Here is a 24,506-nt window from a genome sequence, read left to right as displayed (position 1 = left end):
TTGTCAAAACAAAGCAAACAAAGGATTGGATTTTGGGGAGAACTATTGATATTCTGTGTTGAAGTGAGCAATGAGCTGTCACAAAGAAAATTATACTAGAGCACATTTTGTGGGTTGAAGTCATGAATCATTCACTGCTTGTTTCCCAAATATTGATGGAGAAATATGGTAGAAATCATTGAAATTTTCATTGACTGTACATAACTATTAATTTTCCTTTAAAGCCTGTCTTTGTTAACACAATGTTTTTATGTACTGGATACAACCTGAAGAAAGATTTGTGTTTCTTGACCTCCTTTTTAAGTGAAATGCCACTTAATCTTTTTAAAATACCATGTATTGTCTTGTGCAGTGCTACTGGTAAATGAAATCTGTTATGATAGAAAATCAGGCACATTCTACATGCTTATTTCACCCCTTCTTTTGCTCATGTTTATTATTTGAGTTTAGCTATTTTGTGGATTGTCTTCTGATATGTTATGGATCGCAATCTGAGGAACAGTGAGTTGTATTAGTCCACAGAGCCATAAGCCAAAGTAATATTTGGGAGTTACTAGTAAGCTTCAGTGGGGAACACTCTTGAAATAGCTGTAAATATTGCATTCCCTGGAGAGACACTGGCTGGAGACACCTGTGTGTACTCTGTGAGAGTGTGTAGTAACATGATACAATCTTTTTTTCACTTGTCTTTTTCATTTGGAAACATTTCCTAATGAGCATTTCACTAGAAAAGCATAGTGTGTTTTCCCCGGCTTTAGTCCATAATCTTAGTATTGTTTTAAACACCTTGTACTAGCAGTTCTTCCAACCTCATTCCATTCCCACTGCTGCTTTAGGTTTTCTTACTGAAACTGGGAAAACCAGAGCAAGTATCATTCTTTCTACTGGAACTGAATCTTCATTTCAAGTGACACAAATTAGAATAAAGGTATGTAGTTCCTCTGTGCTTTTCAAATAGAAGGCTTGCTTTTTTCTCTAATGGTAGAGTTGAATTAGAATTTTTCTTTTTGTATGCACTGAAATTTTAAATTAGTCATGCAATATGTAAGTCACAGGGAACTTAAGGAAATGGAGGCCTTAAATTGTCTCAGGGTACCACAAGCACATAGTAAAGACATTTTATTTTCTATTGCTTTTGTCTGTATCTTGTAATATACTCAAGCTAGTGAGCCATAGGTGTAGAATTTCTCTCTTAAAGAGTGTGGATTTATTTGTAGGATTATATACCTTGTACTTAAAAATAATTTTTGACTAGTAGATTTCAAGAGTTCAGATTAAATGTAGGGTCTTTTGATTTCTTTGTATAATTTGAATACTTCGTACAATTTTTTCTGGTTTAAAAGTAAGTTCTTGTGATTTTTGGCCAGGAAATTTCATGGCCAGGACAAAACTGTGACATTTCTGCAGTTGAATCTGATGATTTATTTATTTAAGGCAAAGCAGTAGTTAATTCCTGGAACAAGGGTGCATATTTCGGTGTCAAGGAGAATTAAATGTGGATGGACTTCTGGCAAGTAAATTGTTATTGGAGCTGGAGGGGCAGCTAAGCTGGCTTGCAGTGTACTGGTACTGGAATACATAATTTTAGTTTTGTTTAGGTTTTTTAAATTTAAAAATATGCAAAATTAGAATGAGAATTAATATGTGAAGTGTAGTTAATGGTAGGGTGGTAGCAGAGTGACAAATGTGGCAAATATTAACTTAGTACATGATCCTGGTTCAGTGAGTTACAAAAGTTTTCATAACATTTCTCTAAACGTGTTTAATTTTTCTTTAGGTAAAAAGTGCAGTTTCAGAGATCAGTATTGTCAGTATTTAGTTGCTTTCCATAATTCTTTTCTGTGAAAGCAAGACCTTCTTATATTGTCAGCATTTTTAATACATTGCTCTGGATTTGGTCTTTTAGGTCCGAAGAGGTGCCATTGGGGCCCAGTGTGGGCTGGTGTTTGCTTATAATAGTGCTTCAGAAAAATTCCATGCAGAGGAACACTTCAAAAGATTTGAAAGCTATGACAAATGGAAGCTGCGGGAATTCAAACAATTTTTAAAAACCAGGTATCAGCGGACTTTTTGTAATGAATACATGAAAAATAAATGTTATATTGGATCTTTTTGAAATGGCACTTGAACTACTGAAAACTGTTCCAAATGTCTTAAAAAATTATTCATTATTTAATTGTTACTTGTTTGATTTTAACGAACCTCAATTTGATGTGTTTGAGGAAATATGTATATAGCTGTTGTCTTCAGCTTCTTGATTTAAAGACCCGTTTAAAAAAGGATATAACAAAATTTCTACTTGAGGTGCAGATCACTGATAATGAAAACAATTTATAGGAAGATCATATGCTAATTAGCCTTTATTAAGTTGCTTTCTCAAAACTGTTGCTTAGGAGTGAGGGAAGGTTAGGGACCATGACTAAAAAGATTTCCTTAATTTTCTTACCTTGCATGTGCTGAAGTTTGGGTATGTGAAAGTCTCTGTTGTCTCTCTCATCTTCATAGCCATAACATGCAAAAAATATTTTGGTGCCAACAGTTTTGCAGTTTCTTTAAACTTTTTCATTACAAAGTTTGTTACATTCTTTTATAAATAGAAGCAGCAGTTCATGTGATGATTTGGGAGATGATGATCCTATTGGTTGGTTTGAAGTGGAAGAAGAATGGGATGAAGTTGATGTCAAAATGCAGCAATGCAGAATTTCTCAAGTAAGAAACCATGAAAAATCCATTGGCCCAGTCACAGTGAGCAGAGGCAGTTCTCTGTGCTTTGCTGTGATCCAGCTGAAATAAACAGGTCTTTCTTGTGCAAGGAGAACTCGTCTGGGTAGAGGCAGAAATCAGTGGGCCTCTAGTAAAATGGATGATTTGACTTTTGTCCTCTGAGGTGTTTTTTTTTCCTCTGTATGTACACATACATAGCTGTAGTTAAATGGTGCTTCAGGATCAAATTTAATGCAAAATTACATTATAATGCTTAGGCTGGTGGTTTCATCACGAGGAGATATTTCTAAAAAGGATTACAGGATTGATGCTTTATTCTAATATCTAGAAGAATTACCTGCTGCATAGTTACAGCATTTATTTTTTCAGAGTCGGGTTCTTCAACCCTTGTTTTAAGGGACAAACAAATTACTGAGCAGTTCCATCAGATATGTTGATTTCCTTGAGGATTGTTGGACCTCTCTGTTTCAGCAGTGTCAGAATATGGGGTTTGATTGGTAGTGCTTAAGTAGGAAACTTTGCTTTCCAGACCCTGTATATATCTTGTTTCTGGAGTCAGCTGTTGCATAGTTCCCCAATCCTTTTTTGTACTGTGGAAATCGGCAGAAGTGGTGGCACAGTTATAAGTCAACGTGGAATTTTTCTAAAACTCGCTGCTTGCTAAGACATTGTGCGGCTGTCTGTGTAAGCCTTAGTCCCTGAGGCTTAGGAGTGTGCAGGGTTACTAAGTACATTTGGAAGGCAGATCTTGTTCCCTTCAGCTTTGTGTTCTGTACCTCACTGTGGACAGATTGCATAAAATATTACATATTGAGCCTCTGCTTGTTTTTAAACGCAGCTAATAATTTTTTAACCTGCAAAAATGCTGTAACTATTAGAGCGAAGGTGCACACTATGCAGAATGAGTGGAACTAATAACGAGTTAGCTAACTTTGCAGATGCATGGGAGGTCACAGAACCATCCCTGTGACTCTATTGGATGTGGGGAGAGTTCAAGCTTAGCCTGAATTTTGGGCTCAGTACTTCAAACTTCTGGAGGTGATTGGCAGGGAATAAGGCTTGTCCCCCCAACCCCAACTGTAGTCTCCTAACATAAGTGCACTCATGTCTTCTAAAAGCTAAATTTGTACTAACTTTTAAAATGAAATCTTGTGCTGTGCTTATGTCCTTCAGTACTTGATGATAAAGTTCTTGTGCACAAGACAAGACACAGCAGAACGGCTCGGAGTTCAAGGCCTCAATGTTCTCGGGTACCTTCGGCCTATGCGAGACGAGCCCAACAGGAGCATGAACTGCTTGCAGTGCAGGAAAACTGATGATGATACAGTTTGTGGCACGACTCTTCTCCTGAAGACACTTCATTTCATCCAGCAGCTGGCACAGGACCTGGTACTTCTACTTAATTCTTTTGTCTTGCTACTAAGTACTGGCAACAGTTAAAACCATGCTGTGGAGCAAAACGATGGTTTCTGAAAAATAGTGTACTGTCTTTGTTTACTGAGGTTGTCTAGGAATATGCTCACTTTGGGTCCAGAGGAGAGTTAAGAAGCATTTTTCAGGATCAGGTTACAATGCTGGGTGAAGTAGATGCAACAGGAGGATGTTCTACTGTCTGTTAGATAGTGTAGCTATTTCTGAAGCATGCATCTGGAAAAAAAGCATAGAGTGGTAGCTAGGAAGGTTGCATAGATTGAAACGTGTCCTCTTTTTATCTGAAATAATTCAGTAAGTATCTAGGGTGAGACGTGTGCAGTTAAGAGGTGTGGCTGATAGGTGCTGATGTATGTCAGCGTGATGTACCCTACTTCTGAGGATACACGTCAAAATCAAGTTTTGTTCATACAGTACATGCATCTGTGCTTTTGCAGCTTCGGTTCTAAACCATGCGCTGTTTCACCTTGTCTATGTGCCAGGTTTGGCTGCGGTAGAGTTAATCTCCTTCACAGTAGCCAGTGTGGGGCTGAGGTTTGGGTTTGTGCTGGAAACAGTGTTGGTAACGCAGGGATGGTTTAGTGATGGCTGCGCAGGGCTCACACAGAGCCGAGGCCTTTCCTGCCTCTCACCCCACCCCACCAGCGAGGGGCTGGGGTTGCACAAGGAGTTGGAGGGGACACGGCCGAGACAGCTGACCCCAACTGCCCACAGGGACGTCCCAGGCCGTAGGGCGTCCCGCTCGGCGCAGAGAGCTGGGGAAGGGTTGGCAGAGGGTGGACACTGCTTGGGGACTGGCTGCGTTACATTTAATTACAATTAATTATTATTAGTACTACTATTATTTTATTTCAATTATTAAACTGTTCTTACCTCAACCCACAAGTTTTCTCACTTTTACGCTTCCAATTCTCTTCCCCATCCTGCTGAGGGGGGCAGTGAGTGAGCGGCTGTGTGGTGCTTAGTTGCCAGCTGGCTATTACTTACTTTCAATCAAATCAGATTAAGAGGTAGAGGTTGTAAAGTCATTTGGTGGTGGAGGACAGGGCTGAGGGACTAGGCATCTAGAAAGAGGAGAGAGAGTTCTTATTAGTAGCTCTGTGAAGGAGGTTTCAGCATGAGCTGTCACATTTGGACGCTGGAATATCCATCAAAGAACTTACACTGGAATTGATGTTAGCTGCAAATTTATAGGAAACTACCCTGCTTTAAGCCCAGTGCTCAGAGATTTACTTTTTATAAATGTGTTCTGTGTAGAGTTAATTTTCCAATCTGCATTTTCTTTGCATTTTTAAGGTTCAACAGAAGGAGACTGGATTAAAATACAAGTCATTTTTAGATTTCACAGGCCTTGATTTGCAGTTGTTCTGGAATTTTTACAATAAACTTCACCAAAAGTAAGTCACTTCTTTACTGTGTGGTGAAGCACTAATCTGTGTGTGTGTGTATAAATAAAGTATGCTTAGTTTAGTTTCAGCAGTTTCTTCTTCCTAAACTACATCATTTACATAAATAGCATTTTCCTGTTGCTGCCATATGGGTTTTTAACTATAATGTTATGTAGAAGCTTGAGATGTAGATTAATTTAGCTGGTAGCTAGACCATTTTTGGCTGTGTGCTCTATACTCAGTGACTTTCATAGCCATAGGAACATTTCATTATCCATTTGGTGCAAAAGAGCTTCTTTTCTAGTTTTTCCTTCTGTTTGTTTTATGCTTTCTTACAGCCCAAGGGAAGAATGTATCTTTGCTCAAACACTGCTATTGCAGCTTCTCCAGAGCTGCTTCTCTGTACTTACTGCAGACAACAATACTGCTAAACCTCAAGAAACTTCTCAGAGCAAAACATCTGGTCACACAGAAGCTGCAGAAGAGCTTTATAGACATTTGTGTGAAGGTAATTTATATTGAATATATTAACTCTTGTCTGTTCTGTCTTACAAGTGTGTTACGATAGTTACAGTTTGGAAAAAGATGCTTATTCCTAGATGCCAAGTCAGCTACTGGTTCTTTGTATCTTCTTCAGGTCAGTGTGTGCTAATTAGTATATCACAGTGAAACTTTCCTCGACCCTATGGAATGGTTTTATAGACTTTCTGACAACATGTGGTCTGGAAACAGCTGCAATAGAAAACTTCTTTTGAACATGTCACCTGCTTGAACCAGCAGGGAATGTGATCCTGTAACTGTGATGTTACTGGGGTTCATTTATTTCTGGTATTTCATATAAATGATCTTAGAAGGAGCCTTTAAGTTTTACAGAAACACAGGGAAGATTCTGAAGCCAAGGAAGAGCATGGGAAGTACACATTAGGTTTCTTTGGAAGCAGGATGGCACCCTCTTTATTCAAGTGTAATTTTCTTATTAATTACCTAAGAGTCTCCTGAAAAGCAAGCTAGAGATAAACCAGTTAATACAGAATCTGTCACATCTTAAAAACTTTATTAACTTTGATAGTTGTCAAGTCTTAACATTCCTAGAATTAATTTGCTCAGTGAATAAATATATCCTTAGAAAAGTCTTTCTTGCTAGGAGTCAAAAAGCTTTCCCTCACTCTTTGTGTAAATGTGGGATTGCTTGAAGTTGTATAAAATAACACGCTAATTCAGTTATGCCTCTAACGTATTAGATGGAGTATTAATTTGAACTTGTAATTTTGTTTCCTTTTTGTATGAGCAGTAGTGGATATGGGGGACAGTAACTTCATGCCAATGAAAATGCTAAAAGAGGAAGTTAAGAACACCTTACTCAGTGGAGCAGCAATCTTTTTTCCAGATAGAGAGACCAGGCGACACCAGCTCTTCACCATGATGGTAAACAATTAACTGAGAAACTGACTGTTTAGCACCTGCTTTCTTTATGCAGAAAAGAGGACAAATCTGAGTTCTTGTTGTCAAATAACATATACTTTGTCCTGTTAAAGTAAAAACATTCGGGTTTTTTTTTCTTTGCCTCTTTTTACCTCTCCCCTTCTCTCTCTGCAGCTTATCCAAAGAAAGAGGAGCTAATCCTGCCTTTCTTACCAAAAATGAATAGTAGAACACAGAAATTAGAATTATTTTTCACAGAGGAGGGAAACAGAATATATCATAAAAATAAATCTTTTTCTTTATCTAGAAAAACATCACGGAGCAAGAACATAAGCAATCTGTACATCTTGCCTTCAGATCCTTGTGTACCCACTTCAGGTAAGGGGTCCTGAAACTAAAAGTAATTATCTGATACCCCACATCTGTTAATAAATTCATATTTAATCCTTTTTAGAAATGTTATTCCCCTGAAAAATAATTCTTCAAAATAATCAACTGACTGCTTTAGAAAGGCGAATACCGCTACTACTACTACTTAATATGTTTATTAACTGAGCAGTTGTATAAAACACTGCCCAAGGTTGGTGCTGAAATCACAGTACATTGCTCTTAGGCTTCTCCTAGGCTGTTGTACAGTTTTAAGTGATTTTCTTTTTTTTTTTTTTTTTGTCCATGGTGATGATTGGTATTAGATGTAATCAGTCTGGAGTCATCAGAACCCAAACTTTTGATTTTCATAGTAATTACACAGTAGGATCTCTACAGACTTGTCATGAGGATAACTAAATTTGTGTTAGGAACTGTGCTACTTGTTGGTCATTAAGGAAATCTTTGTTTGTAGTGATCAAGATCCAGGTGGACTCCTGTTATTACCAGAGAAAGGAGTTTCTGCAAATTTTGACATAAGTGAAGTGCTGTCAGTCATGGATACCCTTCTGCTAGTGGCGGCAAGAGAGGTAACTGTCTTTGCACTGTTTCTCTTCCTGCTTCTTTGCCATAATTTTTGTGTGCATTCAAACGCAAGCTGTGTGCCTGAGATGTATGTTAAAGAACTAGCTTTTCTGTCCTTCTGGATAAAGCTGTTCATGGCATTTCAAGTCTACAGGATTAGGTTTTCCAAGCAGTTGAATTATTTTCCTTTAAGCATGAACATTTCATAACAGTAGAGTAAGTAATGTATAAGATGAGGTATTTTTCCGTAGTGTTGAAAAGACTTCATGGCACCCTATCAACATTAGGAAACAGAAGTAATCATCCCATATTGAGAGGTTAGAATTGGTCATGCCACAAGGGAGGTGTAGATGGGGGAGGGTCATTTACATATGCAGAAAAAATGTGCTGAGAACATCGAGTGACTCATGCAGCTATTCCTACTTAAAACTGTGATTTATCAAAACAAAATACATGAGTTGCTTCATGGCATTATATGCTGCTTGTCAAGTTGTATTTAATCTGTTTTGTGGGGTGAGTGGAGTGATAACGTCCATCACAGTTTACTTACTACATACTGTGTGTTATTCTGCAGCAGAAGAGGGTATCCTTTTGTAACATTTTGTAACGTTCTTTATTTTTCAGTGTGAGATGATGATGTTGGATGTTGCACAGCAGGAGTGTGGCACAGTCTTGTCTTCCTTATTCTGGTCTGTTCAAGGTAGCCTCCTTTCATGGTGCTACCTGCAGCTTAAGGGTAGCGATAATTCCACCAAGGATCTTGCAGTAGAAATACTTAAAAACTGTAAGTGCTGGGATTGAATACAGAATTAAGTGTGGTGTAATACAGGACTTTAAAATATGATTTTACAAATTGCAGTGTAATAAGGGTTCTCCAGTGGTTTCCTGAAGAATACTCATAACTGTCATAGCATTTCTAATCTTTCTAGGAAGGAATTTTTAGGCACGTTGAGCAACTTAGAATTTTAGCCATACCGATAATTTGCATTAGGAGAATCTTCAGAAAACATTTCAGTAAGTTTTGGGGTCAAATATTGAAAAAAACCCAAACAACAAACAGTTACAAACTTCCATTTGAACATTTGCTTTTTTTTAAATGTCCCTTATTTTGATAAGCTCCTGTGTGGTGATATGTATTTTCCTAGATGTTTGTGATAGCAAGAAGAAAGAAACTTGCTCTAAGAAGCCGGGTACTTCTAAGGGGTGTTTGCTACAGTGGCTTTTTTTGTCGTTGATGTTTGGTGGGGTTTATTTTTTTTGTTTTTAATGCAGCAGCTCAGTATTGAGTAGTTATTTGGGTCAAGTACTTAATGGAGGTGTAATTTTATGTAAAGTTACTTCATATTTGTTATTTGTATATAAATGCGTTGTGTTCCCATCTTACATTTTAAAGTGGAGTAAGGCAATAGCTAAAAATTACTATCCTCACTTGTTACTTAAGCTGCATTGCTTAATTGCGTAGGGAGGCTACTGGATACACTGAGACTGTTTCAGTGATCTTGGAGTGTTTAAGTTACTCATCACTCACCTTTTTTGTAGTATCGTTGATAAGCATGACTTGTTTCCACAATAGAAATATCACAGAAAACTTCTCTGAACTGTTTTTGCTCTTGAGTGTCACTGCCTTGGGGCAGCAGATGCCTTTCCTGCTGTCTGTCGTCTTGTGCACGTCACCACGCACTTAAGTGTTTGATAAAGCAGGTTGTGGTAGCAAATCCTTAAGGTGGCTATTAAGGGTTTTTTTTCTCTTTAGATGTGGGCCAGTTCCTGTCAAATATCAGAACGATTTTGCAGTCACTTTTATCTCAATATAGTGGCAAAACAATAGTAGAAAAAATAAGTAACTCTGTCTTTGCTATGGCAACTCGTCAGCTGGTAAGTGACCATTGGGATTTTGTACTATTTCCGGGTAGCATGGCTGTGGTTACGTACATTTTCATGAGCCCTGTGTTTTCTCCTAGGTCATCTTTCTGTTGGATTTTTGCACTTTAGACATTCCATACTGTACTCTGCTACAGGGATTCAGCACTTTGATAGAACCACTGAAAAGGCTTTGTAGTGAGCCTCACAAGGTAAAAGATAACAGGCCCTATTAAGTACAGTGAAACAAAAGCAAAATTGCAAGAAAGATGTAGAAAACTCAGGTGATTCTATTGGTGAGCATTTGAAAGAACTGGAAAGCTTGTAAAAACATGGGATGTGTAATGAAATGTTGAGTGAAGAACTAGAAATATATCTGTACTGATACAGAAGATGAGCAAAGTGACCAGAAAGTGCAACTGGAATGAGAAGCCTAGAAGGTAGATAGGAAGGAGGGATTCTGAGGATGAAGAGGAAAACAAATTAAAAATAGTATGTGATTTAACATTTTTAGCTTTATTGCTTGTGGTGATGCAAATAAAGTCTGTATGTCTGTGGTGTAGATGTTTAAATCTGCATTAGTCATCCAGACTTTCTTTTTTTAATTATTGGAGACTTGTAGGCACTTCTGGGGTGAGACTGTCTCCTCCCCCAGTAGACTAGATGAATTTTGCTTTAGAAATGCTTCCTTACCATGATTATCAAGGGTGTCTTTATAACTAGTTTAGGTGTAAATCAATGCTGTAGCCTCTTAAATGCCACTTTCTATGTATATCTGACAACGTGAAATTATAGACGCAAAAATGTAATGTAGTAATTTTTTTTTTTAATGCTTTATATTTATATCTCAAGAATACATTTTTGTTGTACAGATGGAAATGGAAAGCTGGCAGCAAGAACAGCCTGTAGTATTGCGAACGTGGACAATGGAATCGCCTCATAACTATGAAAATAATTGCCATGAGGTCTCAGTCTTCCTGTGTCATGGGGCAACTTACTTTGAGGTGGAATTTGATGAAAAATGTGAAACTGAAAGGAGGTAATTTAATCTTGTGCTGTGTTAGATCCCAGTATCTAACTGCACAGGGGTAATTGATGTTTCAATGTGCAGGGAATACTACTTGCATTCCAAGCATGCCATTTCAATTTCTTCGTTGTCCTGAGTAATATACAATATGTATTTTTAATGACTCCTTGTGCTGAAAGTCACTTTTCTCCTGGCAAATATACAGACATGCTGTTCGTACAAATTTTGCTTCCTTGAGCCTTGATCTGTTTTGTAATATTGCTGCGACCACCACAGTTTGTGCTTGTGGTATTTATTTTGCCCTCTTTAGGCAAAACTATTGGCTTGGTTTCTCTTGGTAACATATCAAGCTACTGCTTAGTTAAGGCATATGCCAGATCTTAAAATCAGTACCCATTACCAATTTTGAAGGGTTGGAAAAGTTCTGCAGGAAAACAGGTCTGTGTTTGCTGGGACTAACTATTGTATTGAAACGTGAAATTAATTCCTTCGGAGACACGTGAAACAATCAGGTGTGTGGTTCAGAGATGTGACGGGTACACTGAGATGCAGCACTTGTGAAAATCCAAAAGCAAACATTTTCCGCCAGAACTTAAAAAGTAAATTTGGAAGTAATGAATTGCAATTTTCACAGGTATGATTACCTGGAGTTTACTGATGCCAGAGGTGCAAAAACTCGTTACGATACAAAGGTTGGCACTGAGAAGTGGCCTAAGGTGAGCACTTTTAAAATTCTGAACCAAGTGATATATCTAGTCTTAGGAAATTCTTACGATTCTTATGGAAAACCTATTGTCTAAAAGGATGTGTGCTTTCATGGGTGTGTGTGTTTATTCCCTCTCAAAGGTGGGGGGCAGGAGGTGAGGAAGAAAGTCTGCAATGATGCAAATAAAAGGAGTGAATGAGTAAAAAAAATCCATCTTTGTTGCTATTATCAAAGGAGCAGTCAATCAGAATGAAAAGTAATAATTATATTTAACTGCCAGTAGCGACATGGGTAAAACTTACTCATTGACACTCTGCTGGTGCCATTTTTTACATCTTGAGACAAGTGTAGTGCTTCCTGTAGCTACGCTCTGTCTTCAATGACACCCACTCAAGTGGGATGCTTCTCTAATGTTTTATGGTTCCAACTTGTAAAGTTCAATCGTCAATAAAATTTTTCATTGAACTATTTAACAATAATTTTACCTGCTTAGTATTGTGGGTTTCTCATTCAGATGGTGGGGGAAATTAGATCTGTTATGGCCAGAACATAATACTGAAAAACCACAATTGCTGAAGGAAATTCATTACCCTGAAACGTCTTCCTGTCATGTACATTTGGCAAAATGACTGTTTTGTTGCTCTGTAGAAAGTGACCTTTAAGGCTGGCCCACGGCTGCAGTTTCTCTTTCACTCTGACAGCAGTAATAATGAGTGGGGCTACAAGTTTTCCGTCACTGCTTATGGCCTACCAGATGTTGCCGTTTCTTGGGGCTTGGATTTACAGCTTCTTGTATCGCGGTTGATGGGGCGCTTGGCTTCCCGAAGTATGGCACTGAAATCCCTACGAGGTGAGTGCATTTAATAGCTCTACAAGTTGTGATGCCAGATAAAGAGGATCTACAAGGTCTTTATGTTTCAAATCCCCTGTGAAAATGATGTTCCTTTTCTATTTCTTTCTTGACTGAAGATGTGTATTGCTGCTTAGCAAAGTTTGGTGGCTGAGCTGTACCCACTTTGTGGCTGGTACAGCCACACCTGGCTGCTGTTCTGTGGGACAGCTCTGAGAATGTCACAGGGATCACTGTGATCTGTTAGGAAGATCACTGTTAGGAAGACATGGACACCTGGAAGTAATCATACTAAGCTCTACTAAATTTATAAAGTAATAGAGAGTTTGCCCAATCTACTGTTCTTCCCGTTCTTTTTTTTCTTTTGAAATTGTTCCCTAGTGCTGTGATCCACCCTCTGTTGGTGTTGTGAATATGGAGCCAGGAAGCCAAAAAAATACAGAGCTTAGAACAGAAATGACTTTAAAAGTTTCACATGAGCCTTTGGTATTGATTTAAATTTGAATTCACAAATTAATCTTGGCTAATTCCAGAAGTTAAGTGCATGTAGGATTTGAGCCACTGAGGATAAGTCAAATACAAAATATGATATGGGTGCCATAAGAAAAAATAAAAGACTGAGTTGTTTATTCTTTAATTTCAAAACCAGAACATTTATATCTCACTTCCTAAATCTTAATTCATTCACCACTTTGGAGAAATTAAACAAGATTAAAGAGTTCTTGCTGCAATTAGGTGGTCAGTACTTACCTCAGAAAATTAGGCAGTTACTTACCTGTGAAGTAATGGAAGTGCTCATATCATAAAATATTTTCTTACTTATAAACATGCTTACATATAGCAAATTACTATGTCTTTAGTAGGAGAAAAAGCTTTTAAACTCTCTTGCATATTGAGGAATTCCTATGGTTATAAGTACAGTAAAAATGTTTAAATCAAAGTCCTTTCATAATGTAACTTTGTCACTATAGGATACTGATACTATCATTAAAGAAAGGGTACAACAGTTTTCTGCACCACATTAGAGAAACAGAAGTTAGACAATATTGTTAAATTACTTGTTTGGTCTATTTGCAGTACTTTTTTTTTTTTTTTTCCCCTTACTGGATATTTAACATTTATTATTCTTATTAATCTGTAAAAATGAACAAAAATATTTAGTAACTGAAGTGTCTGTTCTGAATTTCTTGCAGAATTAGGTAGTGAAGCAGACTTGCCTCCTTTGAAAGTAACATCAGTTCTTAATTCTCCGCTGTGGAAACCTGTCTTCAGGCATCAGATGTGTCCTGAAGGACTCCCGGGAGCCAGTCAAAGCAGTAGACTGCACCAAGATAAAAAAAAGGTACTTACAGCACTGCTTTCATTTCATTGGCATGAAATTCCTGTGTATCACAGTTTCATTCAGACTTAATTAGTTGATGTGTCCTTAAGCGTATGCTGTTGTGCTAAAGTTGTCATCACTTGTGCCATTTAATTCAAATATGAAGGAGGAAAGAAACTGTTGTTCTGTGCCCTTTACTAGTTTCCATTTTCATAGAATCATAGAATGGTTGGGAGGGACCCTCAAAGATCTAATTCACCCCCTGCCTTGGGCAGGGACATCACAGACTGGTTTGGGTTGGAAGGAACCTTAAAGCTCATCCAGTCCCACCCCCTGCCCCAGGCAGGGACACCTGTCCCCAGCCCGGGTTGCCCCAAGCCCCGTCCAACCTGGCCTGGAACCCTTCCAGGGAGGGGGCAGCCACAGCTGCTCTGGGCAACCTGTGCCAGGGCCTCACCCCCCTCACAGGGAAGAATTTCTTCCTTAGATCTCATCTAAATCTGCCCTCTTTCAGTTTAAAACGTTAGCCCTGTCCTATCCCTACATACCCTGACCAAGAGTCCCTCCCCCCTTTCCTGCAGCCCCTTTCAGCCCTGGGGGGCCGCTCTAAGGTCTCCCCAGAGCCCTCTCTTCTCCAGCTGAACCCCCCAACTCTCTCAGCCTGTCCTCACAGGGGAGGAGCTCCAGCCCCTGATCATCTTCGTGGTCCCAATGACATCTTTCATTAGAACAGGTTGCTCAACTGCAGTAGATACACTGCAAGTTGACTTAATTGTAGAAATGAGCTGCAATCATTTTTCAGGTAATATTAAATTAAATGTCTTCTAATATTCTTTCCAGGCTAGGAGCTCTCACCAGGATGACTGCCGTAACTTTCTTATCAACTTTGCAAAATCAGATCCTGCCCAGGACTTCAGTGGGCAAAAATCTGAACTTTTCAAAGGACTTATACAGGCATGTAAAAAACAGACCCCAAAGACAGATATAGTTGCTGGTTCTACTGTTGATCAAGCTGTGAACTCAACATTTGCTGCTTTGGTGTATCTCACTCCAGATTTATATGAGAAGCTTCAAAAATATGGTAACTCTAATATAAGACTATCTTAATAATGAAGACAAAGTTTGTAAAAGGCTATCTTGTAGTTCAGTTTATAAACTTTGAAAAATCAGTTTAGTATGACAATTTTTAATAAGATGTTCTGTATAAAGAAGTCATCGTTTAGGTAGACTATTTAAGCCTTATCTCTAGAGTGTTTATTTTTTCTTAATATATGCTTTTATCTTCAGAGCTCTGCCCAAATATTAATAACACTCATAATCTACTGACTAAGTCTTATAAAGACATACCCAAAGAGAGTAGTGATGAATTCGGATCAGTGTGGCTCCCAGTGATTAGAGGTTCCTATATCATTATCCCTTCTCACTGATTCTTTTCTAAAAAGCCAGCACCAACTTATATATGTTTTTAAATGTTGGGGGTACAGACATATGAGGTAGTGGTAACTAACTTTGGCATCCTCAAAATAGATTTTTTTTCTTTAATTTTTCTCTTTTTTAATAAAAACATTACCTTTTAACTTGTATAATATCCACTGTATTACAATTTATATATTTTTCAGTAGGTAAAATGAACAACTTTCTAACTTACACCATCCTTCCATTAAGCTCATTGATGTGTTTGAAGTATTGGATAATAACATGTTACTTGGCTTTGAAGGGTTTCATTTTAGGCTTTCACTTTCTGTCAGGTTTTGAAGTTAAACCTCTTACATTTTGAGCTATAAAGTTATTGGGTAAAAATGACACAAAGACTGACTTGATGACAAGGGGTTATTGCCTTTAGTCATTTTGTCTATATCTGACAATTGATCTAATTTTCTGGGTAAGACTGAGAAATGTGGTAGCTCAGGAAAATACTAATAAGTTAAGAGCTTCATCTGTTGGTCTTGCTGGGGCAGATTAATTTGAGGACCCATGTTCACCTATTTCATGTGAAGAATGTACAAATGATGCTGAAAAGGAGGGAGGAAAAAAAAAAAAAAGATGGAAGACCCTGAATAGGCATGTCTTTTTCTCCATAGTTATTGTCAGGCCAGTTTTCATGGAAACTGTTTTGTCAGATCTTTAATTTTTGTGAATTGATCTTGAAAGTCCATTCCAGAAATTCATAGCTTAAAACAAAAGAGGAAGAAAATACTGATAACTAAATACATCTATACATTTTTAATACTAAGCATTTCTTGATTGTTCTAGTATCAGTTTGTATTAGTGATATTTGCATGTATAGGGAGAGGTTTTCATTTTCCATGACAGCAGGCATCAATTTTGAGAAGAGATGAGAATGGTATTCATAATTTAAATTTGCAAATAAGTCTGTCAAAGTGCGGTTTATGTGTTTAAGGCATATGAAAGTTGGCAGGTTTTACTCCCTATTTTTCTTACAGGCATAATTCCAAGTATTGACTAAGAGACAAAGGGAAGGCTCTAGAATAATTTTATTTAAGTAGTCGAGTTGTGTAAAAATGGAGCTGTAAATAAACAGAACTCTTCTTTCTCTCATTTCCAGTCAACAGTGGAGGCAAGGTGCCTTTGAGTGATGAGTTTGCACAAGTGTATTCCCTGGCTGATTCAATTAGAATATGGATGGTAAGATCACTCGGGAGGATATCTATTAATGTCATTTACCTTCATATTTTACAGTGCGATGTTAAGGAGTAGGGTGGAACCATATTTTCCTTCAGTGATTCTAGATCAGCTGTTTTCACTGAGGAAGAACATAAATTCACTTCTAAACTTTGAACTTAAACATTTAAATTACTTCTTACTCCCCTCCTTCTCTCAGCCCCAGATGCATCATCATGAGTATTTGACTCAAAATCAGTTAAATTTGTGTTATTTTTCAGCAAGAATGTGTGTTCTTAATTGGGAAGATTCTTGCATAGCAGTTGGAGTTCTCTTGAGGTATAGCACAGAAAGAGATGTCTTAAACATCATTCTCACAGTAATGCAGTGCTAACAGAAAAGGAAATAATTGCGTCTTTGACAAGCCAGTAACTAGCTTCAGTTCAGGGTATGTTTTTTACATGTAATTTTCCTTGAAACATAAGCCTTATGTCAAGAGCTGGTGTCATCAGCTCACAACCTGGTGAGAGGTGTCTTCGTCATCACCTGCAACTGCAGAGAGCCAAAATTCATTTAGATTTCACTAGTCTGCTGGAGATTCAAAATGTTCACAACTACATGGCCTTTGAGAACAGCTATTTCATCCTGTGGCCTGCTTTTCTGCTGCTGTTGTGAGCCCTTCAGATGCGGGCCGGCCAAATTAACCGTTCTGGTATCTTATGACCTCCTCCTTCCTCTTTCCTGCCTGCAAGAATTCCTGGCAGCTTGGTACACTAGAGCTGCAGTGAATGCAGATGGGTGTTAAGATGAGTAATTGCGTTGTACTTGTTGCATGACAGGCGATGTCAACCTGACGGTACTCGCTAGTTACATGACATGATGCTTTTGGAGAACCTTATCTCGTGACTAGATGTGTCTCTTTTCTTGAGTGGTGGGGGTAAAGGGGAAGCCTTCTGTTTCTTGGAGGGCTGTTGCACATCCAGTCACAAGAGAGGGGAGGGTCTCAACCTACAAACCTTGAGCATCTTGGTATGAGGCTGTGTTATCTGCTCTGGTAGTTTAAGTACTGCTCCTCTAGACTACTGGGTGTTCTGTTCTGCAGTAGGGAATAGTAAATACTGTCATCTGTTCCTGAAATTAAATTCCTTTAATCGTGATGCAGTCTTCATACTGCCTTGCTGTGTAGATATACAGGGGGAGTCATATTTTAACTATTTTAACATCCTGTCTACAGTTGGAAATGAGGCAGAAATCCCTGATGGGTAGGGGAAATGATACTGAGGAGAAGCAGAGCACAGAAGCAAGTGAGGTGAATCCGGAAACTCTTGGTAAGTGTTACCTTTCCAAATGTATAAACATTCCAGGTAGTTTAGTAAAGCATTGCCTTGTGAATCTCAGTCATTATTTTTGCTGTAAAAATAAAGTTAGCAACTGGGGTTACTTTTTAATACCTTAAGAGATAAACTAGTATACATGGCATGAACTATCTGACATCATGTTCTGCTGTACTTTGCAGAAAATAGTACATGAGAAAATTCTATAGGGAGTGTACTTCTTAGTTGGATCACGTGGTTCTGAACTTATGTTCATCTATTTTTGTAGATACTTGTTACTACAATTAACTGATGTTAGAATAGCAGCTGATTGTTATTAGAACAAAATGTGTTTTCATTGACTACTGTCTGCTTTGTATGGTTCAGTGTAATAATTCTAACTTTTCAAATGATAAATTTGAATAAAGTGACTTGACAGCATCATGATCACTATAATAAGAAAACCAGTATTTTCTGGATGTCTTGGCTCAGAAGCAACAAGATAAATCACTTTTTTCCTGAGCAGAAGATAGCAAGTTTGGTGTTCTGTCATCGTGATTTTAACTCTTCCAATTTTTGTGCCGCAGCAAAACTTTGTATGCAGAAGAGCCTTTTATTACTGAATTTTTTGCCTGTAAGAGCAAAGACGAAAGATTCTGCTTCAGACAGATTGGAAGCCCAAGATATTGATGATATCCAACAGTATGACAGTGCTGAACGCCAAAGAAAAGGTTCTGTTGTAGACACGGACTTCCAGGCAGCACATTCGTTGTTTTCCAATGGAGTAACTCATCCTGTTTCAAAAGAGGGGGGCCAAATGACACAATCTGATACGAAGATTAAACAAATTCCCGATCCCCTCCAAACAGAAGCATCTGCATTTCATAGTAAGCCTGTTGAGAATACAGTTTCACAGCAAGAAGATACATCATCACCTCCTTCTACTCCTACACGAAAATCTCAGCTCAGCCGTGGAAGACTAAGGCTGTTGTCTTTCAGATCAATGGAAGAGCCTAGAGCTGTGCCTACTGTGAAGGAGAAATATCCTATATTGAAAAACATACTAGACTTTATTAAGGATCAATCACTTTCACATGAAAGGTAAGCAAATTAAAAATGTTGCCCATTATAAAACACAGAAACTTGTCCTCAGACCTCTTCAGGTGGAATAAAACATCTTTTAGCTGTAAGATAGCATTGAAAATAATTTTGTACATAAATAGCTGTCTGATTTATGTATCAAAGTTCAGTTATTCACAACTGTGTACGGGCTTGTAGAGAGTATTATTTCCTTTGATTCACTCTTATCATGTAGAACTTTGGAATGGGAAAAATTACTTGGCTGTTCCTTGTCTTGCTTCCTGAGATCTGTTCGCAGTGGCATTTTGCTTCTTATCTATGAACAGCAAAGTCATGGTCTATCAGTACTAGAAATCCTTGATAGCAAATATAGAATGGTTGCATCTCTTATTAAATTACCTGATATTCTAAAAATGTAAATCAAAATAGATTTCCAGTTCTCAGTTTGTCTATTTTAAGGCTCTAAAACTTGGACTGGTGGAGGAAGTGCTGGATTCTGGTTGGAACTTTATCCCTCACTCCACCTGCAATATACCACTGTTGAAATACCATTGAAAATTTAGATACCAAACTTGTTTAATTAGTCAAGTACTTGAATTGTGATTTACTTGGGTTATTTTAAGCACAACATTTTGAAGTCCTCATAGATGTTTTTTGCTCTTAGTGTTTTAAAGGTTCTTGCTTTGAGAAAATCCCAAGGGCAGAGTATTATGGAAGTGCTCAAGACAATCCGCCAGTGCCTAGACTCACTTGGGCAGCCACACTGTTTTCATCCACCATGTGTACTTTTTCTCTTAGAACTTCTAGCCTGTCAAAAAGATTTTACAAAGTAAGTAAGCATTTGGGCAAGTCTCAGCCATGTGTTTCAATATGCCTTAGTCCTTGTGTTTTCCTAGTCATATAAACAGTAGAAAGATAGTGGTTTTTAATCCATGTGGATAATAAAAATATGATCTGAGGATTAGGTTTTAGGCTACTATGCACATCTTGCATGCTTCATCTAAAAAAATTTAATAATATCATGTTCAAGTGGAACTTAGTTGTACAGCTATTCATGCCAGTGGGTATCATGTGGTTCAGTCACAGCATGGATACCTAGAAACATCTTTACAGTTCCAACTAGATCACAGCAAACTCAAAAAGGCTGTAGAGTCTTAATTTGCTTTAGTTTAAGTTCCTCTCTACTTCTAGACTGGTTTCTTTCTCCTCCAGTAAAGCTGTAGCGTCTAACCCATATAAATTGTAATTACTTATGTAGCATTGCATCTTTATTTTTTGTGAACTTACTTTGTAAGTCAAGATAATACCTAGCAGAACTAACTTTCAAAAGTGGTGCATGTTGTATCTTGTTATTAAGCATTTGCTTGTTCATGAATTTTCGTAGCTTCGGATGTGATATCTGTGCAAGGCAAACTTTATTATGGGGCACTATTTCCCACTTGTGTGGCAGAGGCTGAAGGGACGGACGTGCGCGCTAAGGTCCGCAGTGCTGTTAGCTGTGTACAGGGCACACACATGCACACACAAACAACAGGCAAAAGGGTCATGTCGATGATACGTATGTGCAATTATTTTTCTAAGGAAGGAAAGAATTTGGAAGTTTTGTCAAATTTTATGTACAACTAGAAGGCACTACGACTAGAAAGCACTGTCTCAGAGTAGGAGCTAATACCATGCTGGTTTGGTTCATGAATTTAGGTCTGATTTCTGTTGTGTGTCTGGACAGTGCTGTCTGAACTCTGTCAGCTGGTTTCTCACTTGTCAAGAGCTTTTTATGGTCATCTTGCAGTGCACCGATTTCCTTTAAGATCTTGGTTAGATTTTTGTAAAGCACCTTTTTAATTTGAAGGAATGTTCTTTCATTTAGTGCCATGAGAATATTCTCTTTGCCTCTTTTGTTTCTTAACTTCTGATTCCTGGTACAGGATTCTTTTGTTTTTCTTTGAAAATGGCAGACTGCATTTTAAATAAAACTAACATCCTTCCCACTTGTGGGGAGTGCTTAAAACCTTCTCTGTGAAATTTGCCAAACCATGCTACCTAAAGTGTAGCAGTGAATTCTAGACTATAAATCTGAGTCTTTAATTTCTAGCTACTTTGGAAACTTGGAAGGCTGTGGTGCTGAGCTACACAAACAGATTCGAGAGTCCTACTATCAGCTTGTTTTGTTCCTGGTAAATTCTGTGAAGGGATTTAGTACAATTAATGACAGGTACAGTACCTTGCTTCCATTACTTCTGTGAGATATTTTTTTTTTGTTCTTCCTCACCTCTTCCCATGTAATTTGTGATTGTTTCATTCCTTAATTAAGTTTGCCTGTACCTTACATTATTTACAGAACTAAATAGGGAACCTTGATCTTGTGATCAAAAATGACCTTTTTATTAATACTTTGTGGGAAAGCACAGTAAATTTATCAATGTTAAAACCTTGAATTATTGTGTTCTGTAGTTATAATTCTTCAGTGTGTTTCTGAAGCTTTGCTGTAAAATACTAGAAATAGCAAATTTATTTACTTGGCAAGAGTAATGCCACAATAAACACCACAATTCTCCAACCATGATTTACTGTTAAAGCTCGTGTTTTAGTAACATTCTAATTAGAATTGTTGGTATTTATAGGCAGGTGTCCTAAAGAAACTAGAATTTTGTGACTATAAGTCTGTTTCCCTGCTAATAACTCCCAAGTCCTTTGTCCAGTTTCAGCTGAACATGGCAAAGGTTTCAAAGAGAACAAGTTCCTGCAAACATCAGGAAAACCTACTGCAGGGAAGAGACAGACCCTCTTGCTAATACTCAGGCTATTAGCATAAGCTCTGTTTCATCTGGATTCATAGAGGATATCATCTTTGTTTCAAATTGGCTATGCTTCTTGCTGAATTTTGTCAGTTTATGCATTAATAAACCTGAGTTTCTGCCATGTAGTTAATTTAATGCAGAGTAAAGCCTCGAAATCGGTGTACAGTGATTGCCTGCCCTTCCTCCCCAAATATGCTATTTCAACTTCAGGTTAGAGCTATCATGTTTTATTGTCTTGTGTTTTCATTTAGATCGTTGCTTCCTGCCTTATCATGCGTGCAGACAACTCTCCTTCACCTTTTGGATATGAGTTGGGAACCAAGTGATCTCTCCTTTTTTGTTGAGATTCAATTACCACATCTTCTTATGACTACATCACAAGAAAACATAAGTATTCATGACAGTGTCATTTGGTGAGTCAGGAAGAATGTAACTTTCACGAGGTACTAACTATTGACACCATTTTTACCAAGAAAGGCTCCTGAACTTTGTGCTGGAACAAGCAGTGAAAGTACCGTTAACAAATATGGCATAATTTTGGCCAGTATCCAAGGGCTTAACTGAAGTATTTGAAATTTTCTGCAGCATTACTAGTGCAAAAATTATTAAAATTAACCTGAATCCTTAACCTGATTCCTGCTGGAACACTTCACTTGTCTAGCAGTGTAGCAGGAGGTAGATAATGCTGTTTCTTGTCTTGATAAATATCAAATGCTTTTAATACTTGCATGTTACAATTCTATCATAGTTGTACTTCTTACACATAAGCAAATGTGAAGGCCAAAAAGCTTTTAAAATGTCTTATCTGATCTGCTAGCGTTACCAAAAGCAGTTTTCTAAATGTAGATTTTTCTGATTTCACATTATGGTCCCCTTACGTATTTTAAAACTTGTCACAGAGGCAAGAAACACGTGTCAATATGGTCATTTATTAACCAAGTGAACTGGAGTTCCCACGATTGTGTTTTTATTAACATGTTCTAGCACTTTGTTCTTTTTTTAAAAAAAAAATCCCAAATCATATTAGAGGGAAATCTGATTGCATTCAAACTTAATTTTGAGCTTGTTTTTCTTTTAGTCAGTGGAGTGAAGAAGATGAAATTGCAGACTACAAGCAAAACTGTGAGTGGATGGATGAATGTCAGGATGTAATGTTTGAGACCTGGTATGAAAAGATAGCTCAAGCTGACCCCGAGAAGCAGAGAAAGGTAACCTCATAATTTACTTATTTATCTGCAGAAGGGTTAAAGAGGAGACTTCTAAAAGCCTAAAGGAGAGAAAGGAATCTGGCATAAACTGATTTTTCATGAGTTGGATCCCTGGTTCCCTGTAGGCCTTCAAAAATCTAAAATTATTAAAAGAACCCCATCCTTTTTTTTTTTTTTTTTCTTTTTCAAGGGAAACATTCTGATTTCTGTCTAAAAAGAGCTTTCTCAAAGTCAGAAAATAATACTCAAGTAAATTATGTCTATTTATTTCTCTAGATGCACATGTTTGTTGCTCGTTACTGTGACCTGTTAAATGTGGACATATCCTGCGATGGCTGTGATGAAATTGCCCCATGGCATCGCTACCGCTGTCTGCAGTGCAATGACATGGATCTGTGTAAAACTTGTTTTCTTGGTAAGAATCATTAGAAAAACCCTCAAAACCCTATTCTTGAAGACAAAATAGTGTCTTCTAAATTATACATAAAATAAAGCGAAATACATTTCTTCTGGATGTTTTAGAAATGTTAAGCTTTTCTTTTACTTATCTGAATGTGAACTTGAAATTAAGAAAGATCCTTTATCAAAAAGGATTTACAGGGAAATCTTAAAATACTTCTTTACAGGTGGAGTTAAACCTGAAGGACATGAGGATGACCATGAAATGGTTAACATGGAGTATGCCTGTGATCACTGTCAAGGAGTTATCATAGGTCGGAGAATGAACTGCAATGTGTGTGATGACTTTGACCTTTGCTATGGGTGCTATTCTGCAAAGAAATACTCTGACAGGTATTAAATAGGTGATTTTGTTCCCCCACTTCACTTGGCAGAAAAGCAGTGATTAGCAACTAGGTAATGGGTCATTCTCGTGTTGCTTCCTGGAAGGTTGCGTCTGACATCAGACCATCTCATTGGTGTCCTTTGGGGAAACATAGCAAATATGTGACCTGTTCAGGAAAAATTTCTGTAGGTTGAAAACCTCTGAAGTAACATTGTAGCAATTGTTTTCTAGCCATGGCTGTGAAACTTGCAGAAGGAGAGTAACCAACCCTGAGTGCAAGATAGAAGTGAACAGTGGTGTGTTTGATGACATAGGTTTCATTGCTTGACACCAAAGATCTTAACAGATCTAATTTCTAGAGCAGGAGCCCGTGTGGCACTTCAGGCTCTATTAAATGAGCACTAGCGAAGTCATTGAGTCTCTTGACAGCACTTGAAGGTCTACAGTTTGAAACTCTGGAATGTGTTGGGTTTGTCATAGTTTTTTGTAAAGGTGTCATGTTACTAACTACATTGGTTAGCCAGAAAGTGGCTGCATTTCAAAATTATGTACCTTCTTCTTTCAGTCACTTGCCCACTCACAGCATCACAGTGTATCCGATGGTGACTATTCGAATCAGCGACCGACAGAGGCTCATCCAGCCATATGTCCACAATTATTCCTGGCTATTGTTTGCAGCTTTGACTCTGTACAGTGCAGATTTGGCAAACAGGGAGGAAGTAGAAGGAGAGAAACTAGATTCACAGGTCCTCAGTCATGCCAGAGTTCTGCAACATCAGTGCATACAGCTCATCGGAGACTGCTTGATGAAAGCACAGCACGGAAAAGGTGAGTCAGCTCCTCCTTCACTGAAACAATATTTTCTAGCAAGCCAGAAAAGTCACTGATTACTCACACTGAAGTTTCCAAACGAAAGGGGAAGCTACTGTGTACTTCACTGAGAATAACTGTTTATGTAGAAAGCAAATGTAGAACAAGTGTTGTCCAGGGTCACTGGAACATGGAAAATAGGGTGCTTGAG

General features: G+C 37.9%; 1 protein-coding gene across 2 annotated transcripts in view; it reads left to right on the top strand.

Moving 5' to 3' along the window:
- The window catches only part of ZZEF1 (zinc finger ZZ-type and EF-hand domain containing 1), a 61,950-nt gene that overhangs the window by 13,617 nt on the left and 23,827 nt on the right, over positions 1-24,506 (top strand). For both annotated transcript variants that reach the window (XM_074922575.1, XM_074922574.1), the window contains exons 10-36: positions 837-928; positions 1,907-2,055; positions 2,598-2,709; positions 3,898-4,113; positions 5,452-5,552; positions 5,882-6,051; positions 6,835-6,968; positions 7,273-7,343; positions 7,807-7,921; positions 8,541-8,700; positions 9,670-9,791; positions 9,878-9,988; positions 10,649-10,815; positions 11,438-11,519; positions 12,158-12,359; positions 13,553-13,701; positions 14,521-14,761; positions 16,247-16,326; positions 17,537-17,630; positions 18,203-18,716; positions 19,360-19,524; positions 20,788-20,907; positions 21,745-21,906; positions 22,572-22,701; positions 22,978-23,116; positions 23,328-23,493; positions 24,051-24,313. In XM_074922575.1, coding sequence (XP_074778676.1) covers positions 837-928; positions 1,907-2,055; positions 2,598-2,709; positions 3,898-4,113; positions 5,452-5,552; positions 5,882-6,051; positions 6,835-6,968; positions 7,273-7,343; positions 7,807-7,921; positions 8,541-8,700; positions 9,670-9,791; positions 9,878-9,988; positions 10,649-10,815; positions 11,438-11,519; positions 12,158-12,359; positions 13,553-13,701; positions 14,521-14,761; positions 16,247-16,326; positions 17,537-17,630; positions 18,203-18,716; positions 19,360-19,524; positions 20,788-20,907; positions 21,745-21,906; positions 22,572-22,701; positions 22,978-23,116; positions 23,328-23,493; positions 24,051-24,313 — 4,227 coding nt within the window. The remainder of the gene's footprint in view (positions 1-836; positions 929-1,906; positions 2,056-2,597; positions 2,710-3,897; positions 4,114-5,451; positions 5,553-5,881; positions 6,052-6,834; positions 6,969-7,272; positions 7,344-7,806; positions 7,922-8,540; positions 8,701-9,669; positions 9,792-9,877; positions 9,989-10,648; positions 10,816-11,437; positions 11,520-12,157; positions 12,360-13,552; positions 13,702-14,520; positions 14,762-16,246; positions 16,327-17,536; positions 17,631-18,202; positions 18,717-19,359; positions 19,525-20,787; positions 20,908-21,744; positions 21,907-22,571; positions 22,702-22,977; positions 23,117-23,327; positions 23,494-24,050; positions 24,314-24,506) is intronic.

Source organism: Athene noctua, chromosome 19 (assembly GCF_965140245.1).
Source record: "Athene noctua chromosome 19, bAthNoc1.hap1.1, whole genome shotgun sequence".
Taxonomy (NCBI): domain Eukaryota; kingdom Metazoa; phylum Chordata; class Aves; order Strigiformes; family Strigidae; genus Athene; species Athene noctua.
This window is presented reverse-complemented; position numbering and strand designations above follow the sequence as displayed.